Below are 20,771 nucleotides of genomic sequence, written 5' to 3'. Positions count from 1 at the left end.
TCAGTGTTTGGGTCTAATGTTTATGTCATAAATTTCATGTGTGTGATCAATGAATCAGTGCTAAAAACAAAGGATTGTAAGGGAAAATAGTAGGATTCTGCTGGATTCTTGACTATACCAAAGACGCTGAATAAAATAAGGATGTGCATAGTTTTAAGCTTGGCCAAAACTTTGGACTCTTTCTCCTGTTCTTGGAGCTGCTACACAGGTTTTATTCCTGTGTTGCAGGGTGTTTGCTGCTCCCGAGGGAGACAGCTGCCATCGAGGAGTGTCACCGACTTAATTTATCGTTGTTCGCTTTATCTGTGTGGTTTTAATGTTGTTTTGTCCACTGATAGTTAAGACTAAGTGTGTAATTATAAGTCAATATGATAATAATAATATGAGAATTTTAGTGTTTTTCATATTTATGTAAGTAGGAGTATTATATAGAAATTGTAGTTTTGTACGTCTTCTAGTTAAAACATTTTTTAATATTCAGGGAGGGAATAAATATTCTCTCTTCTTCATTCAGATAGTTCAGTTGATACAAGCAAAACCAAATTCACCATGTTAGACATATAGATAAACATAAGTATTGCAAAAAATACATTTATAGTATTGTGCAAAATGAATAATTTATAAAGTCCAACCAATAGCAGGCAGTCAAACTTTAGGTACTTGACAGGAAGTTATACTTGCCATTTCTCTGGAGTTAGTCTGTCTTGTCTCCTCTGTCTCTTCACATTATCCTGGATGGACTCCATTATGCAGACATGATCTCTGTGGCTCTGTGTCAGACTGTATGAACCAGTCCTGTTTTGCTTGATACTGAAAACAGTTCTTTCTGACTCCGGTTGCATTTTTCATTTGTTGTTATGTTGCAGAATGAATTTGGGGTTGATGGCACACCTCTCCGAGAACTGCAAGACCAATATGAACTTGAAAACTTAAGACTGTAATGTAGTTGGCTCATTCCATGTTGGTTTTGTCATGTCATCTCCAGATTTGGAGGACCTTAGAAAACACAGTTTTGCAGGTAGTGAGCTGGAATGAGCAGCAATTCAATGCTGCAGGTGGTCAACTATTTTAAAAAGATTAAATAATTTAATCCATAGTATAATCAGTAATAAACATACTGGTTCTTTCTTTCTTTATATGTGCACATCTTTGCTTACACTGCCTCCTTCAGGACAAAGTGGGACAGAACAACTTCTCCATCTGTAAGAGTGGGTATTACCATTACGTTAAGTCTTGGGACATTAAATTTATTTAGCTTATGTCATTTCCACCAAAGCTCCACCCAACTAAATATAGAGGTCTAATCAACCAGTGATAACAACATCTTATATATGCAAAGCTATTGGTAACTGTAGCTGATAAATACAAGTCATAAAGTGAGGCAAACCAGGGAAAAGTGCAATATTTTCCTCTGAATTATATTCTTCCATCCAGTATTTTACAATGTGACATTATAATTTGCTATCATTGTGTATGTAGGGCCTGATAATAGCCCTGGGAATGTTACAGTAGATATGTTTAACAGCAGTTTTAGAATTTATAAATGAAACAATTCTTTGCAAAAAGATTTGTCTCTAATAGTTAGGCTTAGTTTTTGCATCTATGTAAGTTTTCTTTAATTAAAATCGAACATTTCTGTCCACATATCTCTCGTAAATATATATAATAAATCCAGAGAAAGACTTCGAAGCAGATGAACCCTATGAAGAGACACAACTTTAGGATTTGACTGTGGTCATCAAAGAAAGTGAAAATAACAAAGACAAAAACCATTAATGTCACAAAACCCAGTTTGTATCAGTTATTTGTCTTAAAAAGGCATCTAAGATGTAGTTTAGTTTCATTCATTTATAAGTAAATATGTTTAAATAAATTGTGCAATTTTACTTTCCCTTAAAAAAAAAACCTTCATTCATTTTAATTTCTTTTTTTTTTTTTTCCTCTACTTGTCTGTGCCTCACAGATTGAGAACCATCTATCCATTTCCTTCCAGTTATCCAAATAGGAGTCACAGAGAGGGCTGGAGCCTACTCCAGCTGTCACGGGACGAGAGGCGAGGTAGACCCTGGTCAGGTGATCAATCTGTCACAGAGCTAACACTTAGAGACGAGTCAATTTAGAATCACCAATGAACCTAAGTCCATGTAAAAAACTCTGAGAGAACATTTACATTCTACAACGAAAGACCCTGCGCTGGATTTGAACCTAGCACCGTCTTGCTGCGAGGCGACAGCCAGCGCTAATCGCATCAGTTTTAGAGCCACTGTTGAAAATGACAGACAGAAGCGTCAAATGTTTGGATCACCTTTTTTATTCAAAATGTACATCAATGGAATCAAACTAAAGTAAGATCCAGAATCATTTGAGGTGTGGGAGAGGTTCTGACTACAAGAGGTGATGACTGATACTAGAAAAAATGTATGGCAATTCCTGACACCAAAATGTTACACTCAGAGTCACGTCCAAAGATCATAGGTAATAAACAACAAGTCTCCACTTCGATACACAAAATATATCCTTATAAATTATATAAATGCTCGAGTATTTTTTTAATACTCCTATCTGGGGTTTCAATTCAACTCCGTCTTATACTAACATTTGGCAAAATGGGAGCTGAAATCATAGGACAGAGCAAATGTACATGAATTATATGCACCGATTTGAAGAAAACAGCAATGAAGGAAAACAGATAGCAAAACTTTGTTATTTAAGGGTTAAAAACAAGCAGGTCAAAGATCACTGCAGTAATGAAAAAGAGAGAGAGAGAGATGCATGCAAAATATAGAGTAGGCAAGTGAATATTAAAGCACAATGTGTAGTAAAAGGCCATGACATGTGACCTCCATGGTATTCAGCAGTGACATGTAAACATGGGCACCATAAACATTGCTTTGGCTCTTGCATGATTATGACTCTTAATTTAGATGTGCAGAAAACAAGGGAAGAGGACATCCTCATTATACTGTATCACTTTAACACATTACACATGGTTTATTAAGTGCTTCTGTTCTTTTGTTTAAAAGTAAGTCTCGATGATTCACTTTCATTTTATCCTAATGCCTCTGGGTTGAGAATTCTCTTGAACAGATGAGTGCATAGTGCAGGTCACAGCAATTTTATTTCAACTAAAGGTCAAATAATGACTTCCTCTGTGAGTCCTAAAAGTGTGCGAGTCCCACCCGACGACTTCTATGAACTACAAAGAGTCTCTCTATACATTAAGACATGAAAGCAGATTTAAATTGTGCCCGGTTCCTGACCTGCCCAGCTTTTAACCATCCTTAGGTGGTCAGAAATACCATGCGAGTCCACATTAAGGCCGTATTCAACCAAAGGAGATGCAATGGGGAGAGTAAAAGGTTCATACAGCGAGAAAAACAGGAAGAGGTAAAGGGTGCTTAGTTCTTGCTGAAGCTGCAATCCCCTCTTCAGGTGGTCAAGACAGATTAAAAGAAGCTAAAGAGACAAAGAGAAAAGAGCAGGCAGTTAGAGGGAGGAAGCCAAAGCAGACACGCTTACAAATAAAAGATTCAGAAGTGCGATTCATATCAAGGAGAGAAAAACTTTAGGTTTTGAATTAAATCTTAGTGATCATAGTTATTCAAACAATACACTATAGACATAAAACACCCGATTATATTGTGTCCACACCATGATTTTTTTAAAACAGTGAAATAAAAGGTACAGCCCGTGTTACGATCCCACGACTTGTCTGTGGTCATTCAGGTGCACAGAAATTTAAATAAATGAACAGGTGCATGTCTTCTCCATCACAACTGAAGTGGAAAAGGTATTAGTCACAACAACACAAAAAGTAAACATGTAAGCATAAGCAGAGGCAACATATCGTGGATTAGATTGCTCAAAGTGAGTTTAAAGCAGCATTGAAGCACATGCACGTTAACACGTATTATAGCAGAGCAGGTAATGTATAAGAAAACCCTGCAGGGATGGGGAGGGGGGGTCCACAGAGCCTCTGGTCACATTTGAGGTACTCAGTACCCACAAAGGCTGGTCCCTTAGCAAAGCTTGAGGGCTGAGGACCTACTCAGTGCAGAGCCAGGGATTACTGCAAAGGAAAGTGAAACCACACAGACCAATGAGCTGAGGATTGCGAGGAAGGAAAGGATCTTCTGTTGAAGTACTTTGACCCTGGTATCATGTGGAATTATGTGAGTTAAGGCAGGAGTACTTTCAACCCAAGACAATTCCCTCTTTCAAGAGGTGATAAAAGTAACCCTGAACCTTGAAGTGGTGGAACAATAAAGTATAAACTAAGTCAGCAGGCGCCTATTTGATCTGAGGGCCATGAAATAAACACACCTAAAGATCTTCTTTCAATAAAAAATGTTAAGCAAAGCTAGGACAGCAGCTGGCCAATGAACTTGCACAAGTACAACCTACTGGCACCAACATTTGTTCACTGTAAGCCCCTGATAAATGAAATATAACTATTTCATCCATTTATTAAATAAACCTTGATTTAATTTCCTAAAAATAAAGTAATGTTTGTCATAGACAATGATTATGTTCACAGGTATAATATATGGTGAAAAATTGGCCTTTATTTTATTAAAATTTTCTTTAATATATGCGTAACACTGATACAAATAACACTGGTCCCTGCAGGACAATTGACATTAAGATGATTGACTTTTAAAATGTGCCTTCATATTGAGAACAATAAGAAAAAAGAAAGTTACAATTGCACTTACAACATTAATATATAGTATGTAAAAAACCATCACATTCAGGTATAAAATATTAAAAGTGCAAATGTGAAAGCTAATACAACGATGCACAAAACACATGATGATGAATGAGGTATGGGAGAAGTGGCAAAGAGAGGAGGCTCACATCTGTTCATGCATGAGGCTGAAGAGAAACAACATCAGCAAGGGGACATTAAGAAAGTAAATCTCCATTTTATTTTTTATTGTTTAAAATGTCTTTATAATTCTTAAAGAAAAACAATGTAATGTGGTTACATTCTGCAATTAATTTACAGTGCCGGGAAGCACCTTTCTTATCATTCAAACTGCTTTTACAAGCAAGAAACTGTAATACAGTATGAATTTTATCTAGTTACAGCTGAGTTGTTGACTCTTGTATTGCTGAAGCTTCACATAAAAACAAACAAACAAACAAAACTTCACTTACTAAAATTATAGACTGTATATAAAAGAGAGCCATAGCTGCTGTGACATCAGTGGTTTGTAAAGCCCCGCCCACAAGAACTGGGATTGGAATTTGGAAACTAGCAATCGCAAGAAACTGCAACGCTCATACAGTAATAATTTGTTGCCCTAAAGTAGATCTCACTTAACCTATATTGTGATTTATACCGTAAACTCGTAGAGAATGTTTTTATTGAGGTATTAAACATTTATGCAATTATACTTCTTTTTATCAGCAGAGGAACTGCCCCCTAATGGCCATTGAAAAGAATGCAGACGTAATCCACTTTCGCTTTGACTTTACATTTTAAATCCTGAAGATACACCTATCTTTTATATACAGTGTATGATGAAAGCACACGGTGGCTTTTATTGTGAAGGAGATTAATCAAAGGAGACTAATCAAAATTTTATCTACAAGAGAAGCAACTTTACTCCCTGCTAACAATTTGAACAACATAACATGAGACAAATTGACAGATTTTAAATATCTACATCAAGACAAGGTTTTTTGGCTGCACAATAACGGACACAGAACGGACACGGGCTGCTTTTCTGTCGCACTTCTAAAAAAGAAGGTGCTTGTTGTAGCACAAAACTCTACTTCCTGTTACCACTTTAACCACAGGTGTCACCAAATAAGCAAGAAGTGATTAGCCTATCAGAAACCCAATGATTAACTACTTGAAGTGTGCTTTTCTTCAGCAAGACATTTTCTTGAAATGCAGCAATTTCAGACACCACAGTTTCATGGAGGCGGTTTAAAAAAAACAACATTACTAAGTCTACTGCTTTTCTTCAATCTCACAGTCAATCTGCCTTCATATTAATAACAGTCTATTCTTGTAAAGTCTGAAATCCAAAACAGATTTCTCATCCTTCATGCTTCAGTCCCATTGTTTTAATGCATGTTTCCATTTAGCCTCAGTACATTTCTGCCCATCACTACAGTAGTCATGTATGTTAATATCTTTTTAAAAGCTCACATCATGCAAAAAGTCACTAAATATTAAAAAAACAAAAAACAAACATGGAATGCATTTTGTAAATTTGCATAAAAAGAGAAGCCGAATAATTGCTTGTACAACCCACACAACTGACAAGCATCATTCAGCATGAAAAAAACAAAAGAGTAAGTCAAACTGATAGCAATGCCCAGCGTCTTCCACAGAGCAGGGAGGGGCATGTGGAGGGTTGGATTATGGGGTAATGTGAGGGTGAGGAAGGGGTACTGTAAAGGATGATGGGGTTGGAAACTCATTCACAGCAGGATGGCCACAAGGGAGCACTTTTTCTACAGGAATCCTTAGCTGGAAATAAGAGAGAAGGGCTGTTATTGCTTTCTTGGAGTTAAAACATCATCACAAGACAGTTTCACACAGGTGACATCACATCAACATTAGTTATCAGGGGGCGCTGACGGGGAAAACATGCTTCTTAAGGCAACTCAAAAGGACTGAGTGCAGAGGTGAGGATGTGAGTACAGCTGTCTATTTGTTTGAATCAGACAGTTAAATAAATCTTTTTCTTTCTTTTCAGGTTTTCCTCCCTCCCTTGAGTTTCAAACAGCGGGTCTTATTGTCTTCCTCGAGCCTTGCTCGTCAAACACCATCTTGTTTCCAGCTTTTTTAAGAGCTCTGAAATGCTTGTGGAGTTTACAGATTGCAAGACAGATGTCTTTATTCACTTCTACCCTCCCCAGTGGTTGAGTCTTAACAACATGTCCCTCTGTGGATTTGGCTTTTGAATCCACAAAAGTGGGGTGGGGTGGTGGTGGGAGTGGGGGTCGTCATATGGCTCTGGCTGATCAACAAAACATGTCATCTCTGTAAACAGAGAAGGGCCCTGAGGCTGCTAGCTGCTCTGGTGTGACCCGTTAGTTTCAGTTACTCTTCAGTTCAGCCTTGAATGAGTCTTTGTGCAAAGTCAGGGAAGGGCCACGAGAAAAAGAGACTGTTGTGCTTTTTGGGAGGCAGATGGAACAGTACATCAAATGGATGGGTGGGGATCTAATAAAGTGGCTGATTTAGAAGCTGGCAGAAGGACGGTAAACACTGCCAACTCAAGGATAGGATCGGCACAGATGTTTCCATGAAGTACTGCAAATCTGTGGCAATAAAATGCTACATTTGGATTAGCCATTTCTCAAACAGTGACGTGCTTAAATAACTTAAATGGGCAAATTAAATCCATGCAAATTAGAGGAGATTTAACAGCTTTATAAATCTTCAGATTGTGTTTACATATTCAGATTCAGAGAAGTATTTGGCTGCACAGTTTGACAGCCACTAATGCTTCAGTTTCATTTCTGGTTAACTTGTACTACTTATCAGTCAATCGTCTGAAGTACAAAATGTCAGATAATGAAAATGTTGCCTTTTCAAAGTCAAATAAAATGTTGCGAGCTCCATCAATGTTCTGTTAATCTGGGCCTGGGTCACGATGGCAGCACTCTCAGGAAAGATGCCTAGACATTCCTCTCCCCAGCCAACAATTCTAGCTACAGTAGGGATGCAGGGGCGTTCCCAAACCATCCAACAGACATAATCTCTCCAGCATGTTCTGGGTTACCTCCCATTAGTACTCAGACACATCTCCTATGCGGCGACCAGAATGCCTTGTGATCAGAAGCACAAACCACTTCAACTGGCTCCTTTCCACACAGAGGAGTTGCAGCTCTACTCTGTGCTGCATCTTCCCAGACATCCAGACACTCTTGGCTGCTACATACAGCTTGTGGTCCTATGAAGGTGGGAAAGTAGATCAACTGTCTTCACTACAACAGCCAAGTAAAGTGTCTGCATCGCTGCAGACACGCACCAATTTGACAGTCTTCTGTTCCATTCTCCCCTCACTCGTGAACAACACCCCAAGATACTCAAAAACTCTCCCACTTGGGACAGCAACTCCTCCCTTTTGCCCAGAGTGGGCACTCCACCCATGTCCAGCTGAGAACCATGGCCTCAGATTTGGAGATGCTAGATGCTCACACTCAGCTGCAAAGTGCCCCGGTGCGAGCTGAAAATGATCAAAAGCTGAGAGGTGATCCTGAGACCACCAAACCAGAGAACCAGTGTCATAAAAATCTATGAATCAGTGACAAAGGGCCGTTCTGGTGGAGTTAATAATGATTCCCGAATTGCAGAAGCTTCAGAATTTTAATATTTATATATTTTTTTTCACATCTGTTGGCGGTGTAACTCAAGAAGGGGGTCTTACCCGAAAAGGTGCCTCACGCAGCATGCAGCAAGTGTGGGAGGAGTTAACTGGAAAACATTACGGATGCAACATAGGTGACACATGCACTCACAGGACACATTCAAAACACAACATTCATCATAAATAACTGTCTCCCGGAGACTGAAAAGAACTTGATTATTAGACCCCGCTAGTCAGATTTAATTTGTGACCTTGAGACAGAGCCTAAAAAAGAAAATTAGAATGGCTGTGAAGAAAATCAATTAGCAAGAAGGAAATAAAGCAACAAGAAACCTCTCAGTGCAAGTGTCTTCTTCCTTTTCCAACGGGCACATCAGCTTTAACACAACCAGGAGTTGATTAGCACCATGAAGGGACCAACAATGTCAATAACACATCAGGCTGCACACGCAATACCAGCCTCAGCCTCACTAAACTTGTGGTATAAGCAAAAGCATGTCAGATCTATTACCAAAGCATTTGGAAAAGTGTATAAAGTATTGGCACATGTGTGTAAAGTTGTTTACACACATGTATTGAGAGCGTTTGATTCTGTGGTGAACCAGCAGCAGCGCTTAATTGCAGAGCAATGATTTCTGACTGAAATTCATTCATCTAACTCTGCTGACAGTTGGCTACTTTTCAACTATTTAGATGAGGACAGATTGTAATTTTCACCAGTCTCCCTCCCCTCTCTTCTCCTCTTATTTCTCCACACTGGCGATGAGTTATAGTCAGCTCACTTAGCGTGGAATTTAGTACTAACTACAATCTCTATTATTATATGGAGGGAAAACTGGAACATTCATCTGCCTCTGTGAATTAAAGAGCAGTGTCAAAGTCTGCTTATAAGGGTTTGCCTGAGCCTGTCAGCTATACAAATCTAATATGGATTAGCATCAAATTACACAAATCCACGGTGGGTTATTAACCAGTGGTGGCAGATAAACCACTGAGATATTGATATGACAGTTCCAATACATACTGATATAAAACCTTGAAGTCAGTTATTTTATCACTGGCTTGTCAACACCCTCCCAAATTCATTTCATACTCCATTTCCTGTAGTCACACAGCCAATGGTACACCTGTGAGGGTAAAGCCACAGAGCGGGATAACAATACTCACTTTTTCCTCTCTTTGTCCCTCTTGAGTGTGGTGGAGCCCCCTGCCTGCTGAGCTTGATTCTGCAAGAGCTCTGCAGCAGTCTTTTTCTGTTTGAATGTGTTGACCTCATCGTCCAGAGTCTTCTTCTTTTCTTCCAGCTTCTTTTTCTCGTCCTGGTGGAGTTTCTTCAGACGGTCGAATTTCTCGTGCAGCTACGTGACAAGAAACAGACACAGTTGTTTTGTGTTTTAAAAACAAAGCAGAAATATATCTGGCTCACATAAACACTGGTTATGCTGCTGATACTTACCTCTTTCTCTGCTTCTTTGAGCTCAGCCTCCTTCTCTTTAACTCTTTGGACAAACATTTGCCTCATTTCTTCTTCCTTCTTTTGCAGTTCTCCCATGAACTCGTTCCTCTTAGCTTCATATGTTTCCTGCAGACTGGCAGAGGAAAATGACAGAGGGAAGAAATATGAGCAATAGAAACAGTAAAGCAAATCTCTTATAAGATAAATTTAGCATATTTTATAAAACCATTCAAGATTTTAACCTCCATACTATGAAAACTTTCACAGTTACAGGCCCCCAAAGTGTAAAAAGTAAATGGGAGGTTGGGGGTAGAAATAAGATGATGAATGCAAAAATCAGCTGCAATAAAGGAGTCTGCTACCTGAAGGGCTTGCTGTCAGGATCCGTGTCCTTGAACCCCATTTCCTCCAATTTACATCTCCGATAGAGTTCATAGTGACGCGTGTGAGTCTGCTCTCGCAGGTCCTCCATGTTAACTCTGATCAGCATTTCCCGCAGTTTGACAAAGTCACAGTGAGTCTCATTTTCCACTGTGAGAAACAGAACACAGGGACTTAGTGCATGTCTCACAGAACAAACTAGAACGCATGCTAAAGCTACAGTATAAAGTAAATCAAACAAACTGCAGCAGTATAAAAAGGCAGTGTTCATGTCCTGTGTTTTCTGTATTGATTTTTGGTGCTGGACTGAGCCGAGCTGCATGCCTCCTCAGGACATGTGACACCATGTGAGTATGCATGCAGACAGTCTGGGGTAAACAGACCCAGTGTTTGATAAAAAGCCTTCTTCAGTCATAAATATTATACACTGCAGGCCATTCGCATTAAAACGGCGGTGTGGGTTTCATTGTTTTGGCAGCAATCCAGCACACTGAATTTTAAATGAAGTATTAATGATATGGGAAAAACGCTGACTTTAAGCTTTGGGGTTTTTTGATGTAATCCACATAAATATTAGACACACATCGTGGGAAATGCATCTCATATGGCTGCTTGTATAAAAGGATAGAATTTCTAAAGGGATTACACCAAAATTAAAGCAAATTTAGCAGAAAATTGTTGTTGTTTTTAAAATAAAGACTTCAGGGTGTTTTTTTATGTTTGATAGCATTATAAAGTAGACATAACAAGAAACGAGAAGAGCAGTCATACTGCAAGCATTTAAGCTGCGTGTGTTGAATAAGACCGAATCATATAAACATCTGCCCACATGCATGCATACACATTTGATAATAACAGCAAGCACGTGTCTGTAACAAACGGCATAGGAGCAAATCAGTGCAACTGGAGTTAAAGTATTGACAGTTCTGTCTACTTCACATACATTAACCACACCATTGATCAAGGAGGTCAATAAAAGCGACATAAAATTCCTTTATGGGCTAAAAGCTGGTGCTGCAATGATTTACAGTGTGATGGCAGTGATGGAACTGCAGGTTATATAACGGGTTATCAGCTAGTCTGTAGCAGCTATTTGAGTTGAGCAGAAATATAAGGGGAGGGAGTGGCTAGAGCAGCTGTGATGAGAAGGAGCATGCTCTCATTTCCTGTGCAGGATGTAACCCGGGCTTACCCTGCACCGTTCCCCAGGGGTACTGCCGGGCCTTCACCATCTTGTTCCCAATCTTGACTTCCTCTGTGCTCCCCACCACGGCAAAGGGCAAATGGCTCTGTGAAGCGTAAAGAAAAGCACGGTTGGTGTGCTGCCAAACACACACTCTGCAAATTCTCCACAGCTTCTCTCCACACACAAAGTAAATAAATAAATCAAACACCTTTTTGTTACCAAGAAATCCAGAAGTATTTGTGCTGCCGGCGTACGTCGATTCCATTATTTCAACTTACACAAGCTGATCATTAAGAACTTGTTTTTCCAGACAGCAAGTACTACAATAAAGATTTATGATGTCTCAGAACAGAGTTGAGGTCAGGCTGTGCAAACATGAGAGGAGAGGCTGCAGTTTAATAGAATCAGTTAAGGATAGTTAAGGAATTTGCACAGATCAGGACTAATAAACATCTAAGTGAGCCTTGAATTATCTGTCAGTGCACACAGGCCCTTTCCCACACTGCAGGTTTCCTGCAGAGCGAACTGAACACTCTGCCGTGCTGCGACAGCGGCTTCCTGACAGACTAAGGAGACACGTACAAAATCTGCCCCGACTCCACATCACAAGTTGTTACGCTGGTAAAATAAATTAGAATTAAGCAGCGTAGCTACATCCGTCTGCTCCCTTAGTCACACAGGGTCGCCACAGCAGGTAGCTCCACACGTTTGATTTGGCAGACTCTTTAATCCCAGATGCCCTTCCCGACACAACCCTGAAGGCATTCGTGTCCCCCTCCATGACTGAACTGTGGATCTTTTGCTTAGGTTAGCTGAATGTGTAACGCACAACAGTAGAAATGAGCCTTACGTTCATGGTGGAGTTGATCTCGGCCACGGATTCGTCATCGGTGGGGAACTGGTAGATCTGCACTCCGTTGCTGACCAGCTCACTGGTGATTTTGATTTTGAACTTGGCCAGCTCACTCTTCGAGATAGCATCTGACTTGGCGATGATTGGGATAATATTGACCTGCAGTTAAGAAATGAGGCGAGCATTCATGTAGTTATCACAATAGCGCAATAAGGTGAAGTGAAATATTTCAGACATTCAGCTAAATATAGTTTCACAGCTAGTTTCACAGCCTTTCCCCTTCTGTAGTCCAAATTTAGAAAGTAGTTGATTTATTAAAAAAACTCTTAAGCTGTAGCTAGAATTAAGTAATATTACAGTTTAAGAACAGAGTGCATAACACTTTTTCTTATACATGGCTTCCACTCATATATTCCCAAAGACTGCAGTAGTAATTTAAAAGAAAATGTGAAAAATGATAGGGGTACTGTTTGCTTTAACATTCAGAGAGTATAAGCAAAGTCAATACAGACAAAAGCTAAAACTCCAATCAAGAGATAAACAGAATCACTGTGGTTGTCAACTTAACTCAGGTTTCCTTTATATAAAAAGGGTGAATTTGATGCTTCATTTGATTCTTCTGCACAAAATGCACTAATCACATGCTGCCTGTTTCATTTAAGACGAACATACCACAGAGGAATACAGAAACGATGAAAATAACTTCTTTCATCACATGTGAATCTCCATTGCTCACAAATCAGGAGATCAATTAGTGAAAAGGTCATGATTTTTACACTCGATTTAAGTCAAAACAAATTTGCTGTCCACTCATGTGATAAAGCCAGGTTCAAAGAAAGCATCTTTTTGACATTAAATGCACTGGCTATAGGTTTTAATATATAAATTATAAAATATCATCTCGATTCATACTTCCCCCTCAGAGAGGACAGAAACATAATCTTAAGTACAGAGATAAAAATAGTAAAAGCAGCACAGAAAGTGAAAGCTTTCGTGTTATGTCTCAGATCACAGAAAGTTTCTCCAACCGTGGACATATATGTTACCCAAACAGTGATAATTCTAGGGAGGTGGGGAAAAACAGGCACAATCACCGTCGTATATAAATTACAGCTGACAGGTGGAAAATAACATTTCACTCCTACACAACTATTTTACAGTGCTGTGTCAGCCCACACAACCCCTGATTTTATTTATTATTATTTGAATGTGGGCCCCTTTCACTAAAAGCAAGGGATGCTCCGGGTCATGTGAACAAAAATATCTTAGTGCATCCCTTCGTCTGGTGAGGATTCAAAGTCTAGCTCGAGGACACTTCAGCAGAGCGCTGTTTGAATGTGCTCCTAGGTGAACGTGTAAACAGAGGAGGCTCTGCTCTAGATCACGCTGCTGTGAATGCTTGCTGGAGGGCACAGCTGCTCTGGCAAACGCTAGGCTGGTTCTTTGTGCAAAAGCCATGAGGGCCATGCAAATAAGCTGATGGGAAAGGACCTCACAAAAACCAGGCTTCAGTCACTGAGCAGACTGCATTTCACAGCTGACCTACACCGACGCAGCAACAAGCCCGAGCCAATTTACATTCAAGCAGATGGAAAGGGTTTATGGCCTATGACTGAAGAAGGCAGATTCAATGACACAGTCATGCAGTGTCAGAGCACATACCTACAGCATATCTATGACACGCTACTCAATAAACAGATATTCTGTAAGATCATTCAGCTGCAGCACAACTGTTACATAATAGAAACAATCCTAAACATCTTCTAGTGGACTCTTTGACACAAAAACAACTAAAGATGACACTCAGTGAAGTGAAGCTGACCTTGCTATCAAGTTTTTTCATGGTCACCAGATCCAGCGATTTGAGCGAGTGTCCCGTTGGAGCGATGAAGTACAGGCACGCATGGATGCGGGTGTCGTGGTAGCTGTGTAGCGTGCGCTTGATTTTCAGCTCTTCCTGTAGATATGCTTCAAACTGGGCATCAATAAACTCCACAATGGACTTGTAGCTGTTAAAAGATGAGAGACAGAGAAGATTTTTTCAACACACCACAGCATCTGAAACCAGCAAATATTAAGCATTTTTTTCAAATATAAGCTACATTTCTTATCTAAATAGTAAGGTATTAATATTCAGGATATCAGCGAATCATTGCAGCACTAGAGTCACTGTTATCTGTGGAAGGCCCGAAAGTATACTGAGAGTATAGCAACACAGAAGACAACTGTGAGTTCTAAAGACTTTGTCTCCTCTGGGAAAATCATGTAGGAACATCTCTTATACTTTTATTATAATCATTATCCAACAATCTGCAAGGAACCTAGCAGAGTAAAAGTCCACTACAAAAAGAGTCCGATCAGATTGGGAGATTTGAGTTGTCACATGTTTCTCCTCATGGTAATTTCAACAAAACTTTAGGGCTGCAGTGCATGTGTGAAGACGCCTGCAGTCAGAACATGTGAGAGCAACTACCTGGTAAACATGATTAATTTTTAACTAACTTTACAGAAGCAATGATCAATTTTGCTGTGTGTTAGGACAGACCGTCTTATCTGAGGAGGTTTAGTCTAAAGCAGGGAGATTTCAAGTCATACTTTATACTCATGCCAGGTCAGATTCTTGATGTTTGTAGTTTTAGAGTATTTGATTTATCCAATAACTAATTCAATCTTATCTGCAATGACACATGCGAGAGAAAATGAACAAAAGAGAAAGATGTTGGCCGGTTTATTGAGGACTACAGGAAGCTTCAAAAGGCATCCACTCTTTCCAGAAAACAGACCCATAAACACTGTGAAAAAACCCCCACAGCTTATGTAGAAAGTATAGGATATTCTGCCTGCAGCAGTGTATAAGATAGTTTAACCCCATGTTACTTCCCCTGGGATTTCCAACAATTGCAGGATTCCCATTGTACAGAGCTTACAAAGTTCACACAGTCTCCTCCTCTTCCTCAACTTACCCTCTGCATCACACTTAAGGTTTGGTAACAAAATCGTGGGTGTACACAGCAGCTTAAGTGTCATATCCTAAGGCTGTGATTTGCTTCTCATGCCAGACAGGAAAGCAGCTACATCTTAATTTCTGTTTCCCAAAACTGATGAGGAAACTACTTCACTTTAGACATCTGATGAAAGAAAGTTAAGCAACGAATGACACATAAGCTGCGGAGAGGCTTTAAGTACTCCCAAGATGTCAGGTTTGTCTGGGATGTATATTGCTCCCACTGAAAGATCCAAATAAAAGAAAGTTCTGGAGTTTGACGTCGCCCTCTCTCAAAGATGAAGCAGCTAAGAGTGGCTGACTTACCTGTCTTCTTTATTGATCTGGTCTCCAAAGCCCACGGTGTTGACAACAGTGAGTTTGAGGCGCACGTTGCTCTCCTGAAGTTCATAGGTGTTGGACTTGAGTGTGACTCCCGGCTGGTTGTGCTGGGTGGGCTCACCTTCAAACTTGGTGTTGAACAGCGTGTCCATCAGAGTGGACTTACCCAAACCCGTCTCACCTGCACAACAAACAGAAAATACATCAAGTTACTATCTTCATCTTACAATTACATCATTCAAATCACATAAAAAGGACCTCTTCATCTTTACTTACAGGGCAGTTGCTATTATTTCACTAACTGGAAAAAACTCCCAAACCAAAAGGAATTTAATGACAGGCCCTTTTCTTTGATCAGCTTTTGATATATTTCAGCTCAAGCCACTCTCTCTGACACTACAGTTGTGTAACTCAAGCAAAAAGAAAAAAAAATGGTGCCTGATAATGTTAGAGTACATTAAAAACAGCGTATTGAATATGCTTAAAACAGAGTGTATTACTCTCAAATGCTTAAAGCCACAAAAACAGCAGCAGTAGCTGCTATGTAATGTACTGACATCCATTTACTGTTAGATGACTCAGATACTGAGCTCCATCTGTAAGAAAATCTATTTTTATTCATTATAGCCTGACCTACAGTCCAACCATGTTAGCCCATTTTTGTGGGACATCTTACAACATCCCTATTTTTCTCTGATAGCACAAGCACACAGACACATCTTTCTGAGCAAAGCTCAGTTCACAACAGTTAAAATTTTGCATCTTGTTTGAAGAAAGTGAAGAACACATAGAAAGGACAGGATGGGTCAATGTGTGAAGTAAAGGTCAAAAATAACACAACAGAAACATTCTGCAGACATACCAGTCATCTTTGAGGCACACATCGTCACATTTTTGCTTGAGTCATACAGCAGTGCTTACAGTTTGGAACAAAACTGGTTTTTCTGCAGCATTGTCTTTGCATCCATATTTTGATTGGATTGTACTAATGTTTTTATAGATTATTTGGAAAAACTGGCAGTCAAAAAGCATTAAAAAGTAACATTATGAGAAAAAACACACATTTCACTCCACTCCCGAGTATAAATAGAATCTAGAGGATGTGTTTAGCTCGGAGGAAACTCAAAAGCCTGTCGCTCGTGCCCACCAATCATTTCATCATCAAAAAGTCTTAAGTGGACATATTCTGCTCATTTCCAGGCCCATATGTTCATTCTTGCACTTTACTAGAGTATCTTTGCATGTTAACAGTTTAGAGTAATCCCTCAGTTTATTCTTTGTCTGTATTAAATCTTTTTAACTCCTCCCATGTTCCCTTTAAGCCACCCCCCTTCTGATTGTTTGCCCCTTGCAAGAAAAAAAACAGCAGGTTTGAACAGCAGATGGGCTGTGTGCCCGAGATAACCACATTACAGATATCCCCTTTAAGTGACATTGTAAAGAGCCGAGAGTTTATGGACATGGATTACTTGTATATACAGTGATCTCATGATCTGAAACCTTTGCCTGGTTTAATATGAACATGCACCTGTAGAAAATATGAGACAAATGCATAACAGGTCTAGTTTAAAATATATAAACAGAGGGTAGTAATGTAACGTAATCTAATTTGCAGCATATCACAAAAACACATTGTGTTCAAGGTTAAGGGGAACTATCAGAGTTCCCACAGCTTTCTATGGTTTTAAATGTTATAGCTCTGCCATCAGAGATGTTTAGTTAAATATTCAAGCAAGAATGCTGAAGTTAGTCACAAAGCAAGTTCCCCCACAAAAGAAGATCTCATTGTTTTACTGCTATTACATCCACTGCAGTTTACCTTTTTTGTTTTTGCTAACTCACTGCCGAGCTGATGACTGATGAGTATTTTTGAATGTTGTAGTCTGCTAAGACTCATCTTTCATGTTACTTCCTGTGCTGCTCTGCACATATTTTATTGCTTTCTGGACATTTAACATGTTCCAGAACGGAAACCCTAATGAAAAGATGTTTGTATTTTCAAACAAAAACATAATATGAATACTTCTGATTTCTATAAATACAGTATCATAAACTATAACCTCCACCTTTCTCCCATTTTATTACTTACTGTTTTTCTTCCTGCCTGTCAACTCTGGCATTGACATATTACACATGCCTAACCTGAACAATAATAGAAAGGATTAAATAAATATATAAATAAAAAGGAAAAGACAAACAAGAGGAGCCTATACAGAGTTCTGAAAATGCAAATACGTTTGACATAATGGCACATTCAGATCCTGTTTCTGAGTGCAAGTACTGCCAGACATGACAGGCCTTTACAAAAATACTATAACCTCCACAATTGCAACAAAATGCCATCTAAATAAATTGAACATTATTTTCTCCATTCAGCTAGGGCTGCTGAATGGCTGTATTAGATTAGTTTTAGTGGGATGCTAATAAATTGGCAACTGAGTGCACATAATTGAATACTTCCAGCACTTAATAAGGCTGATGTGACTTGGTTCTCCAGTCTAAAATTAAACTTGTAGGGCATCATTTCTGACTGTCCTCTACATCCTGGAGAAGGCTTGTATCCTGCATTCAGTGTTGCATTTTTTTTTTAAACAGCCATGCATATTCAAATTAAATAACCACCAGCAGACACTTGACTTTCCTGAACTGAGAGCATCTTACTCATTACAGTAACCAAAGCAAGCAAAAAGGAAACTGAGAGTCAAACACTGAGCAGCTTTTTGTCTTGTGGAAACACTTGAACTGAAGCAAAGACATTGTGCCTGAAGACATAGAGAGGAAATCTCACATGACACACTCACCAACACAGAGGATGTTGAAGCAAAATCCGTGGTTGACAGACTTGTTGACCAGCTGGTCAGGCATGCTGTCAAAGCCGACATGGCCCGATAGAGGGACAGCACGAGCTCCTTCACCCTAAAAACAAAAGACATAAAGCAACAAGTCAGTGCCTTTCGATCACTAAACGCCTTCCACGTCTGTAAGCACGTGCAGGATTCCTTCTAACGTGCTGAAATATGCATCGTAACGACAGCTGTCCTGTGTAAATAAAACCGTACCATGCCTTCGACCATTTTTTGATCACGTTAGTCTTTGACAATGAGTTCAGGTGCAGTGCTAACTCACTTCCTGCTTCCTGAGCTGTGACTTTCTTCCACAGACGAGACAGTTAGAAACCACAATGTACATATATGGAAAGGTACTGCTGTTTGTGTCAAGACAGAGCGTTTAGAAAAATTTGGAAAAAAAAAGCTTACTGTTTAAAAATTAAAAAAAGAAAAGAAAAACGGATAAAAGCATTAGCATTACTGGCACTGAGTTTTTTGTTTTTTTTTTAAACTTCCTCTTCTGAGCCTATTTCACTTCCATTCACTCTATCACACTGTTTATAGACAACCTGTATCTGGACCACTAAACACAACAAGTGTAAAAACACTGTTGTTACATATGTGTGTGGGTGTGTGGCTGCTGGTAAGCATCTCCATCAGTGTGAACCTCCTTTCTGCAGCCTACGTTTTGCAGGAAAACAAAAAATGTAGATTATATGGCAAAAGAAAGAATATCTCAACCATCTCAACCTCAGACAACCAGCTATTATGTGGCTTAACATAACACACTGTTGCAGTCCAATGTGGTGAAGATTTCTGGGAGGAAAAACACTCTGTTTTAGACTCAATTTAAAATAACTGAGCAAGCTGAGGGCACTAAACAGTTGTGGATTATTTGGATGGCTGAAATTGGGTTTAAACAGCTGAGGGAGTGTTTGGAAAACTGGACAACCAGCCCTATACTCTTCAGCTGCAAGTGCAACATTCCTGAGACCATTCCCGCTTTTCATGACACTCACAGCCAAGTTACACACAGTGAGCGGGTTTCCATTCACTAGATATGGATATCAAACTGTAAAACCTTGCTATTCTCAGCCCTCCCTCTGGGTTACGCGGCTTCTTTCCAAGCCCCCTCCCAAAAAAGGCAAACTTAGACCACGATTTGTGCATTGCACGGCCAAATGTCTACAAGGACCTACGATCTATTTGTCCGTAATATTCATCAAGACAACGCCCGGAAAACAAAGTTGACGGGTCTTGCATAAAACAACATAACGGAAATGAGCATCGTAGCCGTGCCGAAATGGGGGCGTTCAGAATGAATGGCCTACCTATGGCTCTGTAACAGCCTCTCGTTTTTATGTGAGATAATAGATAAGTCGGTTACTTTAAATTTTAAATGTCTTAATCTGTTAATTCCGTTTACAGGGTAATTTAGGTTTTTACCAGTACAGGAAATCTGCAGGCGTTAGCATACCAAAATGAAAATATTCTACCGGAGAGCTTCGACTGTTGAGTGCTGGGCCTTAATTTGATATCTGGTTAAATTTTGTTTTTATACCGTGTTTAGGGACGCATAATCAGATTTCTATTAGCTCTAATTATAATTGATCTAATTAAGCCACGGTACACTGGATTTGGATGGAATAGCCACGAAAAACGGATGGTGGCTGGGTAAATCTGCTTGAAATTATACACTCTTCTGCGAAACGCTTGATCCATAACAAAAATATATAAGATAAATACATGAATTCCAGTGTGAAACAGGCTACTTACCGCTTGCCTTGCTATCTCGGTTGACGCCATAGTAGCTGCTGTTAGCCGGAGGACGAAACCTCTGCTGCTCTGTTTAGCAAAGGAAGCTGCACCGTTACCGTTACACCGAAAGATGGCCTAGCAGGAATGTACCACAAACCAATGCACTTTTAGATATGATATTTTTAAAAACTGCACCCATATTATGTATTTCTTACTTATCAAATATAAGCTACAGGCATACTCCAAATGATTTATTTAGAATTTTGCTTCGTAAAAATAATAACGATATAAATAAAACTATTTACTGTACCCCCTCAGGATGTCGCCATGGTTCCGTCTGGTGGTAGAGACGGCGATCTGCAGTCAGTAAACGACACATTCGTGTCAGTTAAGAACAAACGGTAAAACCAACGCGGCAACGACCAGTCAAGGAAACTTTTTAAAGTGTTTATATAACTTCAAAAAATTAAGCACTGTCAAACACACTTAGGAGATGTATGTAAGCACGGGAAGTAATGTTTATGGGTTTTACGTGAGAACTAACACGAATTCCAAATAAAGATCAGGGCTGTATTTCCTAAATACGTAATTGATTTAGGGTTATTGTTGTTTTACCATTAATTAATACATGATTATAAATATGTGCCG

The 20,771-nt window shown here is 39.4% G+C and overlaps 1 protein-coding gene across 4 annotated transcripts; it reads right to left on the bottom strand.

The window, feature by feature from the left end:
* Nucleotides 1-2,715: 2,715 nt before the first annotated feature.
* septin6 (septin 6) lies at nt 2,716-20,210 on the bottom strand. 4 transcript variants are annotated; one of them, XM_085373315.1, is made up of 11 exons: nt 20,142-20,210; nt 18,339-18,453; nt 15,523-15,718; nt 14,035-14,221; nt 12,210-12,371; nt 11,366-11,462; nt 10,155-10,323; nt 9,793-9,925; nt 9,504-9,694; nt 8,397-8,443; nt 4,821-6,487 (listed from the first exon to the last, which is right to left on the bottom strand). In XM_085373315.1, the coding sequence occupies exons 1-10, from the start codon at nt 20,169-20,171 to the stop codon at nt 8,440-8,442; spliced, it is 1,284 nt and encodes a 427-aa protein (XP_085229441.1). In that variant the 5' UTR covers nt 20,172-20,210; the 3' UTR covers nt 4,821-6,487; nt 8,397-8,439. The 4 variants fall into 4 exon arrangements, with proteins under 4 accessions (XP_085229432.1, XP_085229424.1, XP_085229441.1 ...); XM_085373306.1 differs by lacking the exons at nt 4,821-6,487; nt 8,397-8,443 and adding an exon at nt 2,716-3,456; XM_085373298.1 differs by lacking the exons at nt 4,821-6,487; nt 8,397-8,443 and adding an exon at nt 4,012-4,069.
* Between the last annotated feature and the right edge of the window lie 561 nt (nt 20,211-20,771).

Source organism: Diplotaxodon limnothrissa, linkage group LG2, assembly GCF_057381915.1.
Source record: "Diplotaxodon limnothrissa isolate DT_005_m linkage group LG2, D_limnothrissa_male_GT1.1, whole genome shotgun sequence".
Taxonomy (NCBI): domain Eukaryota; kingdom Metazoa; phylum Chordata; class Actinopteri; order Cichliformes; family Cichlidae; genus Diplotaxodon; species Diplotaxodon limnothrissa.
Note: the sequence above shows the minus strand (reverse complement) of the source record. Positions and strands in the feature narration are given on the sequence as shown.